The sequence below is a fragment of the Molothrus ater genome, chromosome 4, assembly GCF_012460135.2.
Source record: "Molothrus ater isolate BHLD 08-10-18 breed brown headed cowbird chromosome 4, BPBGC_Mater_1.1, whole genome shotgun sequence".
Classification (NCBI taxonomy): Eukaryota; Metazoa; Chordata; class Aves; order Passeriformes; family Icteridae; genus Molothrus; species Molothrus ater.
The window spans coordinates 29,744,663-29,756,942 of NC_050481.2; the positions used below are offsets into that span (position 1 = coordinate 29,744,663).

General features: G+C 38.8%; 1 protein-coding gene across 15 annotated transcripts in view; it reads left to right on the forward strand.

The window, feature by feature from the left end:
• Window positions 1-12,280, forward strand: part of TRIM2 (tripartite motif containing 2) — an 87,413-nt gene that overhangs the window by 52,881 nt on the left and 22,252 nt on the right. For all 15 annotated transcript variants that reach the window (XM_054514519.1, XM_054514518.1, XM_036381500.2 and 12 more), the window contains 3 exons: window positions 5,047-5,198; window positions 5,879-6,059; window positions 9,087-9,810. In XM_054514519.1, coding sequence (XP_054370494.1) covers window positions 5,047-5,198; window positions 5,879-6,059; window positions 9,087-9,810 — 1,057 coding nt within the window. The remainder of the gene's footprint in view (window positions 1-5,046; window positions 5,199-5,878; window positions 6,060-9,086; window positions 9,811-12,280) is intronic.

Genomic DNA, 12,280 nt, shown 5'->3' on the forward strand with positions numbered 1-12,280 from the left:
TGAGAAATGCAGAAAAAGGTAAAAAATAAGGTGTTATTTGTTTTGTATTTTAAATTATCAGCTGATTATTCTTTGGGTATGTTTAAAAAAAACCTGGCTTGTCTACAATCAAAAACATGCCACCTTATACCTCTCTGAGAACTCCTTTATAGGGAAAGGTGCATTTTTAAGTCCTCTAAACCAACTTGGCTTGCCTTGAAACACAGCAAGCCATTTAGGATGCTGAGTAGTGTGTGATGGGAACATCCTCTTGCTTCAGTAGATATCTGAGAGGGTTGGGGATAGCCTGAGGGTGACTCCAATTTAAAGCTTTGTGAAGCTAAGAAATGAAAAGCTAAGTGCACACATTAGTCCTTGTGATGGGAGGAGCTGAGGTAAGAACTGGGGAGAGCTGCTTGAGGCTGGACATGAGGGTCTGTGTGCAAGGGTGCACAGGGCAAGGTGCTGGGCACCTTAAGCTTCACTGAGGAGATGGGATTCTGCTGGCTTTACAGGTTCAGGACACAAGAGCACTGTGTGGCAAATAGGTTAGATATTAGGAAATACCTAAAACATCTTCATCCAGAATGTCTTCCCTGGAATGTGATTCCCAGGGCAGTGGTCACAGCACCAAGCCTGCCAGAGTTCAAGAAGCATTTGGACAATGCTTTTAGGCACATAGTGTGACTCTTGGGGTGGTCCTTGGCAGGGCCAGGAGCTTGATTTCGATGATCCTTGTAGGTCCCTTCCAGCTCAGGGTATTCTATGATTCTAAGTGCCTGGCTGCTAGTAACTTTACTGGGGGCTTCAGGAAATGAAAAAGGATTGAGCTAGCACCTGGAGGAGAATGCCTTTACAGAACCAGCAGTCATTCTGCACTAAATCCACCCACCATTAATTTTTACATATTGCTTTGGGTAGGGTCAGACCCATTGTATTTTTACTATTTGCATCAAATATATTTCTTTTAAATATTACCAGTTTTTCTTTATATTAGCTTGGAAATAAGTTTCTGATTAAACAAGTTTTTTTCAATCATTTCAGCCATCCTGGACTTAAACCTCTCTGATTAAGATAGAAACTGGTGCAGAGATACTTTCTCATTTGCTTGCCTGTCTGCTTGAACTTAGCCTTCCTCAGGCCGTGTAGATTAGATACTTTCCCTTCCCAGTTGGTCCCCTATTCTTATCACTCATATTTTCCATATGTGTGAATGTTTACTTTATTCCTTCTGTGCACATCTTCCCATCCTCTCTTGTGGCATCTTTGTTCTGTGTGTTCTTATGAAGAATGAAAGTTAGTTTGTTGTATCTTTATACAGAAGATGGTTACCTGTGCCTGAACTATAAAAAAATGCTTTCTCATTTTGACCCAACATGGAGCACAAGTGTATGTTCCTGTGAAATCAGGGTTATAGGGCACATATAGAACTTTTGAACCTACTAGAAGATTCTTATCTTCTGCCTACACATTAAAATAAGATTGGCTTTATTCTCAGGTGTGAAACACCTGCAGCTCTTGTGTATGAAAGCATTCTGGATTTGAAACATTGATCTACAATCATTTAGGGGCAGGTACAGAAGCCAGGGCAGGGGAGGCTATGAAATGCTAACTTCAGTGTATGTAATGAGTGGTGTAGCCTCTAAAATGTCTATATTTGAGTTTTGTTTGAATTTGAACTGAAAACCACCTCAGAGTAGAGGATACATGTTTTTACAATGTAGAAGGTGGGGCAATGTATTTTCTGCCTCTAGAGTGTAACAAGAGGGGAACAACAGTATTAAATTAAACACTTTTAACAAGAAAGAATGCCTTATCTCTGACTAGCTTTTTCTCATCAGATCATAGCACAGCTTGGCAACTTGACAGGCATAAGATCATGCTTACAAAAACACTTTCTGAACTTGTGGAGCTGTTGCCTACTGCCTGTATGCTTCTCTTAGAAAAATTTAAAAATCACCTATCCTTGATATTCTGATGATATTACTTCATATCTTACCTTTTAAACCCTTGCTTTTTCTCCTCACCTCTGTACTTCCCACCATGTCACTTACTCATGTATCCCATTAAAGTGTAATCTGTGGGTAGGGCAAAAGCTGTGACTAGGGAGGGAGAGAAACACACATTCTAAATTTTATCAGGTAGCTCAGAGGTGCCCTCAGGTAATTCAAACTTACATTCTTCAGAAAGCCAAAGCATACAAAGTTAAGGTGCACTCTAGCCCTGGGACAGAGGAATTAAGTGTGTGTGTGTGACATGAGGAAGGTGGGTGGCAAAGAGCTGACCTCATCCTTTTTCTGTTGACTGCTCTTTTAATTCAAACAAATAGAAAGCAGAGGATGAGCAATGTGATTTTTCAAATGTGATTTTAGAGAAGAGGGGCTTGTGATTGATGAGAGCTTTTTCCTCAAGACCTGAACTTTGAAGGGCTGGAATTAGTGTGTCTTGGCTTTGTGAAATCTAGTTCAGAAGTACTTGGATCCTTGATTATGCAATTTTAAAAGCTTCTGTAAATTCAGTTGAATTACAGTAGTGAAGATGCATATGGGTCTCTAGTTACATCACTGTGCTGAAATATGCTGGTCTGGTTTAAGGTAGGAATTACTGGATGGGATTTCAGAACCGGTGGGTATTAATTCACATTTCATTACAGCTGATGGGAATGTTCTCATTGAATTTGGTGGAAATAACAGCTGAAGCCAGTGCTGGGTGCTACAGTATGTCCTGCCCAAGAGCTCTCTTCTATTTGGAAAGTAGAGGCATATGTCCGTTTCTGAGATATTTTGTAAGGCAAACCTGTCATAATGAAAAATTTTCTGGGAGTATCACGAAATGTGATGCCCACATTGGGCATGGAGGGGAGAGATGAAAAGCCAGTGATACTTGTCTGTCTGTAGTTAGAAATCAGTCTTGCTTGATCAAGAGATGCTAGAAAAAAAAACTTAGGAAATCAGCCTATCTAGACAGTTGAAGTCTGAATTGTATTATTATTAGGTTTTCCTTCTCCTTCTCCTCCTATATATGCACAATACAAAAAATATATTGGGAAATGAAAGCTTCTTCTCACAAAACATTTTGAATTTGAGTCAAAGACAACTGTTTCTATATGGAGATACGCATTAGGTCTTTGTGATGTGTTTGCTGTTATCATTTGAACTTGTGTTTCCCTGATGCTTGAATAAAGAGGAAGAAAGTTGTTTAGGCTGAACAACCTTAATGCCAATGAGATGCTTCCTTTCTTATATTTGTGGCTGCAAATGATGTTTATTATGGGGTGGTTAATGGAAAACAACATAACTAAATTATTCTAATCACTGTATTCAAAGATAAAAATACCAAATAAATAAAGGCTTGTTGAAATATCTTGAACCTAAGCATTAAATTATTAAGAGGCAGAAAGATGAATTTTGGACACTCATGCAAAATAAATGAATTTTTTTTTTGGCCATATAAGAGTTTCCTATTAAAATATTCTTCCTTTTGGCTGCTTCTGATTGCAGACTTTTGAAGCCTTTGAAAAATACTGAAATCCTAAACTCAGTTTAACTGATTTCCTCTATGCACTGTAAGAATGCATCACATCACAGTGCCTACCAAAGTAACCATCAGGCCTCGGAGATCTACTACAATGAGACTGCTAAATTCACAGTGACTGGAGTAGTGTTCATGAGGGTTGACATTGTTTTGAAGGTCTACTTTTTTTTTCTGTTGCTGATCTAGTTGATGTTACACAGGTTATTTGGATCAACTTTTAAATTTTCTGAGCTTACATGAGTGGCTGACAAATGACTAAACCCTCACTGCATGTGAATCCCATATCTTGTGAATTGAGATAAGAGGGAAGAATTGGGAATAAGACAGAAAGGAGCTTATCAGAGGAAAATCCCTGTTAATGCTAACAGCCACGTGCAAAACATGGTCATTGCATACCCCTCCTTAATTCTCAAGATGCCTTGGAGCAGCCTGATATTTTGCACGGTGCTGCTACAAATCCCTCTGCTCACCTGAAAACAGCTGGTTCTACACAACCATCTCATCAACCAACAAATCCAGCACAACCATTTTTGTGCAAGATGTCTGAGTGCCAGAAGCATCAGCTGAATTATTCAAGATTCTGATGCTATGCTCTGAATGCAAAGGAGCTGCCAATGTTTTGCTTTGAAGCATATACTACAAACTTCCTTATATACTTTTTAATAAGCCTAAAAGGTTTTGTGCCCGAGGACTTACTAGCTGTGAAAGAAAGTCTCATGCCAAATTTGCATATATGTGCATTATTTTGACTAACATGTGATTTTGGGCACAGGACTTCTCTGTTTCTTTCCCTTCATGAATATATTCGGAATTTGGGTTATCTATTACATGTAAAGATCTATTTTTATCTCTAAAGAGCATCTTGCTGGGTGCTTAAGAGGTTGAAACAATCTCCTTCTCTTTCAAGTGTAGATCTGCATTCCAATTACAATCTCAGATATAAGGTTTTAATGATTTTAAGGGATTAGTAATGGCATATGGAGATTTTTCCTTGCAGCATGTAGATTCATTTAGGGTGCTTTCCTCCAGCAAATAAACTTGTTGTTTGGTGATTTCCACTGAGTTTGTGTTTCAAGAGTGACCCTGTTCCCTGTTATGAAAAACATAACAGGGTGTTCACTAAAGAAAGTTTACACTTTCCTTAGCAGACCCTATGGGAAGACTAAGGATTGAGTTAGTGAGGGTAGTTGAACGCCTGTTTTTTTTGAGTTGTTTCATGGAGTCCATAAGAGAAACCCCAAAACTTCCTATTACACAGTACAAAGATGATGTTAGGACCAGCAATGATGTCCAGTGTTGTTCACAGGCTGCTGTTCTGACACTTTATGATAGAATAAAATGCTTTTAAATGAGCATTTTCATACAAAATATGTAAGACTAACAGCCATCTTTTAGGCAGTAAATTATTTGTGCATAAGAAAACAGAAGCTTTGTCTCAGAGCTTGGCTAATAAACGACTTCAAGACTCAGTAAGATGTGCTTTGAGTTATGTTCCTGCTGCCATGTTTGAGTGCAGAGTTGTGCATTTTCCAGGTGATGGAGTTTTACTGCCAGTCCTGTGAGACAGCCATGTGCCGGGAGTGCACTGAGGGAGAACATGCAGAGCATCCCACAGTACCACTCAAGGATGTGGTGGAGCAACACAAGGCTTCCCTCCAAGTCCAATTGGATGCTGTCAACAAAAGGTATGGAGACTCCACTGACTGTTTTCCATTTTCAGTTTTATCACTGGCTTCCTGTGCTAACTGGGGTAGATGTTTTAATGTGCTGGTTCCATGGGTATTTACCTAGGAAATGGGGATAGTGAGGCTAGCATAAGGACAAAAATTCCATTGAGTGGGATGTACTGAGGGGTTAGCAAAAGGAGCAAAATATTCCTGTCTGTCTTTTACGAAACAGAGGCCATTAGAAATGCAAGTGTCGTGCAAAGAAGGAGCACAAAATTAAAATGCTAAGGAGGAAACTGCTGTCCAGTCATGAATTTGATGATAGCTAACTAAATAATGCTGGTTGTTAAAAAGACAGGTACAAACACTATGGTGGCAAAATGGCTTAAAAAAAAAAAAAAAAAAAGTGGGATAAATCTTCTCGAGTAGATATACAGCATAAAGGACAGGATCCAAGGCCTCATTGTTGGCAATGCTTAAAGTCTAATGGATTTGCACAGGGGAGGACTGTGGCTTAGCCTTATTTTATCAGACCAGACCCACTGTGTGGTTATAAAAGGAATGAACTTACTTCTGGGAAAGGACCAAATTTAAAGACAGCCTGCTGATGAGAGGGTTTAATCAAAAGATACCAGGGCAAGGGCCAATGTTTAATGACTTTTGAAACAGCAATCTTTGTAATTTAATTCCTCCCTCAGGCTTCCAGAGATTGACTCAGCACTTCATTTTATATCTGAAATCATACACCAGTTAACCAACCAAAAGGCTAGCATCGTAGATGACATTCATTCCACTTTTGATGAACTCCAGAAGACTTTAAATGTGCGAAAGAGTGTGCTGCTCATGGAGCTGGAAGTGAATTATGGCCTTAAACACAAAGTAAGAGGTATTTTTTGTTTCAGTGAAAAGCTGTTAATTTAATCAGCCAGTTTTTACAAATGATGCAGGACGCCAGCTTGACAAATCATGTCTGAGATCCAGAGAACTTTGTTTTCCTGAAATCAGGTGCTGCAGAGCCTTGCTTGTGGGTGCTCAGCCTTATAAGATGACCATGAAGATACAGGCCAAACAATTTATTCTGAAGAACTGAGTAAGGCTGCCTGTTTTGCTTCAAAGCACTGTTTTGCTTTCCAGTGCTTGGTAACCTATTTCATGTCAGATGTCACCTGTTGGAATACAAAAAGATTAGAGGGACATCTCACTTTCTTAGGGGAATGAGGAGAGTAACAGATTGCAGAGCTGTATTCATTCTTTTACTTCCTATCTGGATGATTGATTCTGGGGGTTTTCCCCCTATATTGTCAACCAAGCTTCAGAGGAAGAAAACAGAAAACTGTACTTTTACAAAGCAAAGCCTGTAACATGGTGGGTAGAGATTTTGTTGAGGATTATTAGGTCTGAATCAGGATAATTAAAGAATTTAGTCCTTATTTTCCTGTGCATCAGTTCTCTGCTTTATAAAGAAAGATTTCTCCCTGAAAATTACCGTTAAGAGAAAATATCATCAATAACTGGAATTTCAAGAGTGTCATTAATGAGCAGCTTGAGCATCTCCAGATGTCTGAAGTGGAGGAATGCTGTGTTTCTGGATGTAGAATAGGCTTGAAAACATCATTAGAAAGGTGCCAAACTGCTGAGCCTGTGGAAATGGAGGAATTCTAACATATGCACAAGATACATACTTTTAGGAACATAGGGAGCCCAAAACCATTGGGGCACAGACTCTAGTCATCTCCAGAGCTAAGTAGCAGCTTACAGAAGTTTGAGCATCAATAATGTCAACTTAGATCCCAGGTTCATCTAAATGTATTCAAGATGTCACACTTCCATAGCAAGCAAATATATTCTGTATGTGTACAGAATCTACACAAAATAGAATATGATCTTAAATTATCTTATTATTGTTCAGAGATTTAAAATAATTTAATAACTGTGAACATTAGATAATCAAATTTTTATGAAATTGTACATAAGCAGTAAAAGAGGCATCTACCCCGTTTGTATAAAAAAAACCCAACTGAAATTGGATTTTACTTTTGAATGACTAGTAGTCCTGCAAAATACAACCATTCTGATCATATACTTTTAAAAAATGAAAAAAATGAAATGGCTACATTTTACAAAGAAAAAGTTGGCAGTTCAGTTTGTTGTCCAATGGACTGAAAGAGTGTAAAATGTAAAATACTCTATGTGCATTTAAAATAGTATTTATGTAAGGATTTAATATTTTTCATTTTTGTAATGAAAGAAAACTGTCTTAAGAAAGTATTGATTTTAAAAAATAGCTGGAAATTGTCTTTCTTTTAGCTTGTGGCCTATTAGCTGAAGCATATGGGGTTTCGTCATCCTGGGACCTTGTTGGCTATGCTCTCTTCTAACTTCTTATGTCTTTGAATGAAGACCAAACAGATTAGAAATGCCTTGTATTGCATCCTGAGAAGTTTCTATGTGCCTAGAAAAGCAGATGACTTGAAATTTCAGAGTATTCTTGAAATTTGTTTATTTGAAAAGATTTTGTGTTGCTATGACTTTCCTATATCAGTAACACATGAGTCTGGATTTTCTCCAGTGGGTGAAAAGTTCAAAGCTTTGGAAAATTCAGAAAAAAATACCTTTAGAATTCAGTGTCATTACATAGAGTGTCTCAGCAAGGGAAGAATATTTTGTAGCAATAAATACATCCAGTCTTAAAGTTTACTTTACATCAATTGAACTGTTTCAAAAATATTTACTTTACAATGATGGTCAACAAAATAACTTCTCTAATCCACAGTCATATCTGTGCCATAGTTCTTCTATGTAGGAAAAACATAGCAACTGTGTGACTGGATACTTTCATTTAGGGATTTTATCAGTGGAGATTGTGAGGGGCAGCCGCAATGTTATCTTGACTATCATGAATGTCTCTGCTAGGTTGTCATAATTCAGGGATCTATTTCCAATTCATTGCAAAATTGTGTTTGTTTTTTTTTTTAATGTTAGCCCTATTCCCAGCCCACACCTAGCAATTTTGAGGCCAATACTGTTTTAAGGATTTTAGGCTGAGGGCCAGAACTGACCCTATAATAGAAGCTCTTTCATAGTCTTAAATATTGAGTGGCCACTTGCTGCCCACCAACATTTCTGGCTACTCAATCCAACTCTTTCCACTATCCGCAACCCATTCTGTATATTTTGCTTTCCTGCCTGCTGAAAGTGAGGAATCAATTTACCTTCTGCTAGGGAGATTTTTCCTTTCTTCACTTATTTAGTTCAGGAATCCCACTTTTCCTCAGGATGGATGTGCATCCAGGACTTGAGGCCTTCTTGTCCATCTCCATAGAGGATTAACCCCCAGATTCCCTTGGCTCTGAAGAAACAGTATCAAGAAGTTTCTTGCAGCCTCTCTTATTAATGGACCTCATGACTCCAAAATATCTCTGCTTCTGTGAACATAACTCAGTTCCAGTAATTATCTCATTAACTGTGACTGCTGAGAGTTAGATGGGGCAGGTTCAAATTTCTACATTTGTTGCTGGGTTTTTGCTCAAAAAATACCAAAACTGAACAACAACAACATCAAAAACCCAAAACAAAACAGAAAAAAAAACAAAACAAAACCAAAAAACCCAAAACCAAACAAGACAAGACAGGTAGGGCAATAATTCAATCTAGTGTGACAGTGGGTCTGTAAAGTCTTGAATCCCCAAACCAGGGTATTTTTTTGTGTTGCAGCATTGTGTTCCAAATACTGGTTGGCGATCAGTGTGCTACTTCTTCTAAAATGAATGTTTAAATTAAACTGTAAAATAAGACAACATAAATTTGGTGTCTACAAAGACCTTTAGATGCTACATCTTCCTGGGATAGCTCTTCCTGGGATAGCTAGTAACATGATGCTAATCTGGTGTTTGGTAATGCACACAGGTCCTCCAGACACAGCTGGATACCTTACTAGAAGGACAGGAAAGCATTAAAAGCTGCAGCAACTTTACAGCCCAAGCCCTCAACCATGGCACTGAAACCGAAGTGCTGCTGGTGAAGAAGCAGATGAGTGACAAGCTGAACGAACTGGCCGAGAGGGACTTCCCGCTGCAGCCCCGAGAAAACGATCAGTTGGACTTCATAGTGGAAACAGAAGGCCTGAAGAAGTCCATTCACAACCTGGGCACTATTTTAACCACCAACGCTGTTGCCTCTGAAACAGTTGCCACCGGTGAGGGACTGAGGCAGACGGTGATCGGACAGCCCATGTCCGTTACTATCACAACCAAGGATAAGGATGGGGAGCTCTGTAAATCTGGGAATGCTTACCTCACTGCTGAACTGAGCACGCCTGATGGGAGCGTAGCAGATGGAGAAATACTTGACAACAAAAATGGCACTTACGAATTTTTGTATACTGTTCAGAAAGAAGGGGACTTCACTTTGTCACTGAGACTTTATGATCAACATATCAAGGGCAGCCCGTTCAAACTTAAAGTGGTCAGGTCAGCAGATGTGTCTCCTACCACTGAAGGGGTTAAGAGACGTGTTAAATCTCCAGGCAGTGGTCATGTGAAGCAGAAAGCTGTGAAAAGACCTGCGAGCATGTACAGCACTGGCAAAAGAAAAGAGAATCCCATTGAAGATGATTTGATCTTCAGAATAGGTAGGTGACTCGGCTGCCTGTTGACATACTTAAAAATAGTTCAGGGAAACTGAATGAAAAAGTTTAGTTATTATAAAGCTAAAGCTGTGAGTAGAGCAACCTGATAATACTGCTAGGCCTCCTGACTTTTGTTTATATGTACAAATTCTGAAGTACACACTTCCAAAAATAGTTTGCAGCAAATATTTAATTGGGATATCAGTTGAGAAATGCATACATTTGATTTGGGATATTTTAAAAATTGTTAATATTCATATTGCAAAGCTTTTGGTATGGATTAAAGTAATTTCAGCTTGTAATTTCAGCTTCTGTATCCCTTGCTTCTTGTGAGCATTTCTGGCTTGACTACCAAATAGTGGTATAGTTTTTTTGGTAGTGGTGCTGTTTGTTAGGTGTTTTTTGGTTTTTGTTAAACTACTCTCTCTAACACACCATAAACTCTAGAAGTCTTAAATGTTTTCCCAGAAGTGCAGAGCCTTTTAGTTCTGTTGTGATGCAACCATGACCATGTGCTTTCTTTTTGAGTTCTACCTTCTCCCCTTCTTCACCACTCAAAACAGAAAGATGTATTTCATTAGAACAAGACCTATGCATGGCTCAGAGCTTTTTCTCCATGAAATGTCTTGGAATGTCCACATTTGGGATATATGGATCACTATAAAATAGAAAAAACAGAGCTGAGAGTAATATTTTGTGTTCAGTTTTCAGCCACTCATTTCACAGAATGACCCTACGTAGAGATATTCCTCTAGGCTTCTGTGGGCTTATGCATGCAGTGTCTAAAACGTCACAGGTGTAATGCTCTAGGGTTTTACATTCTTCCAAAATGTGCAAAATTATTGAGACAGGTAAAACTTCTGATGTTTTCACAAGGATTGCTTTCATGGAGTTCATTTACTTCCAGTTTCAGCTCACTTAAAAAAGTTAAGGTTTGGTTCATTTGTTGATGAGGTAATGTAAAGAGCTTATCACTGTTCTCCAACACTACTGTGTATCTCTGTTTTGAACCCATTGTTGAATTCTTCCAATGGCTCTTGCCAAATCTGGATCTGTGTTTCTAGCTAGCTAAGATAAATCTTCTGTTTGGCCTGCCAGAAGCTCGTACAGCTGTGTTGGAGAATCACACTGTAATATTCCTCTGGGCATCCAAGTCTGTGGAGTGTGCTGTTGTATGTATGCTGATGTATGGGCTTTTATGCACAAGTAAATTGATCAGCTGCTAGCAGGGGATTGTTCTCCTGCTAGTACTAACAAGAGATAGCATTAATGCAACATTAGTGCATTTTGTTCATGGGGATGTGTGCATTGTATCTTCTGCCAATGCTGTGTTATTTGTGGCTTATAAAATGGCATGTGGATCTCTTCAGACATTCCAAGGTCAAATTACTGACTACACATTCATACATTCATTCATGTAATTTATTATTTACAAGAGCAGAGTATTTTCTGCATTCTCTTTTTCTCTCTCAATAATTTATATCCTGAACTTATTATTCTTTTTAAACAGGTGTAATCTCTAAGAGTGTGTCCATGCAGATCTGCATAGGATGTCCTTAGTCTATACAAATGCAAACAAGAATGATGTTCTTATGATAATCTAGAAAATAATTGTTGCCCAATGGTTTTGCTACCTCTACAACTACAACTGGTAGGAAGCACTAAAGTGAGAGGGGAAGTCTTTCTTTCATTACCCTGCTTTTGTGCCTTAGACTCATGCTGAGCAGAGGTGAGGGATGTTCACAGTGCCATTCCCCCAGTGCCACTTCCACCTCCCCTGGTAAATCTCTTCCATGTCCTTCAAAGAAGGGTTGAGAGGCATGGTTGTCATCAGCTGGTCTGTCCAGGACCCCATCTTGTGTTCTAGCTCTGCCATGCTGTGCTGTGTGCCTTAGTATTTTTTCCCTTCTGGCACTTTTCATGACTGGGTTCTTTGACACCATTTAGCAGTAGTGGTGCTATTTCCCACTTTAACTGCTTTTTCCTCTTCATTTACTTATATTTGGAATTGGCATCAGATGCAGCCAGATGGAGAGTTGGCCGTCTGCTAGAAAGTTCAATTTTCCAATTTTCCTTTTCCTCAGACTGTTTAGTTGTCTGTTCAGTCATGTAACTGCGCATCTAAGTTTAGCTGGTATGTTAGCATGTAAAAAATTTCCTTTAACAGAACTTCTGTCAGCCTCCTTACTAGGTGTGAACGGCATCTTCTGGTCTGTTATAAATGCTGAAAGCAAATATAAGTCTTACTGTGAATTTATTCCACATTAAAAATAAACTCACAAACAAGGTCTGTGTAATCATAGCTTTAGTGCAGTTTAAAAGCAGGCTTAGAGGGAGCAAAGGGATTCTTGATTGGGCGTTTCACAGAATCACAAAAGAAATAAGGTTGGAAGGGCCCACATTTGGGTCACCTGGTCCAGCCTTCCTGCTGTAGAAATAGGAATGCCTAGTAATGGGAAAATAGACTTTACTT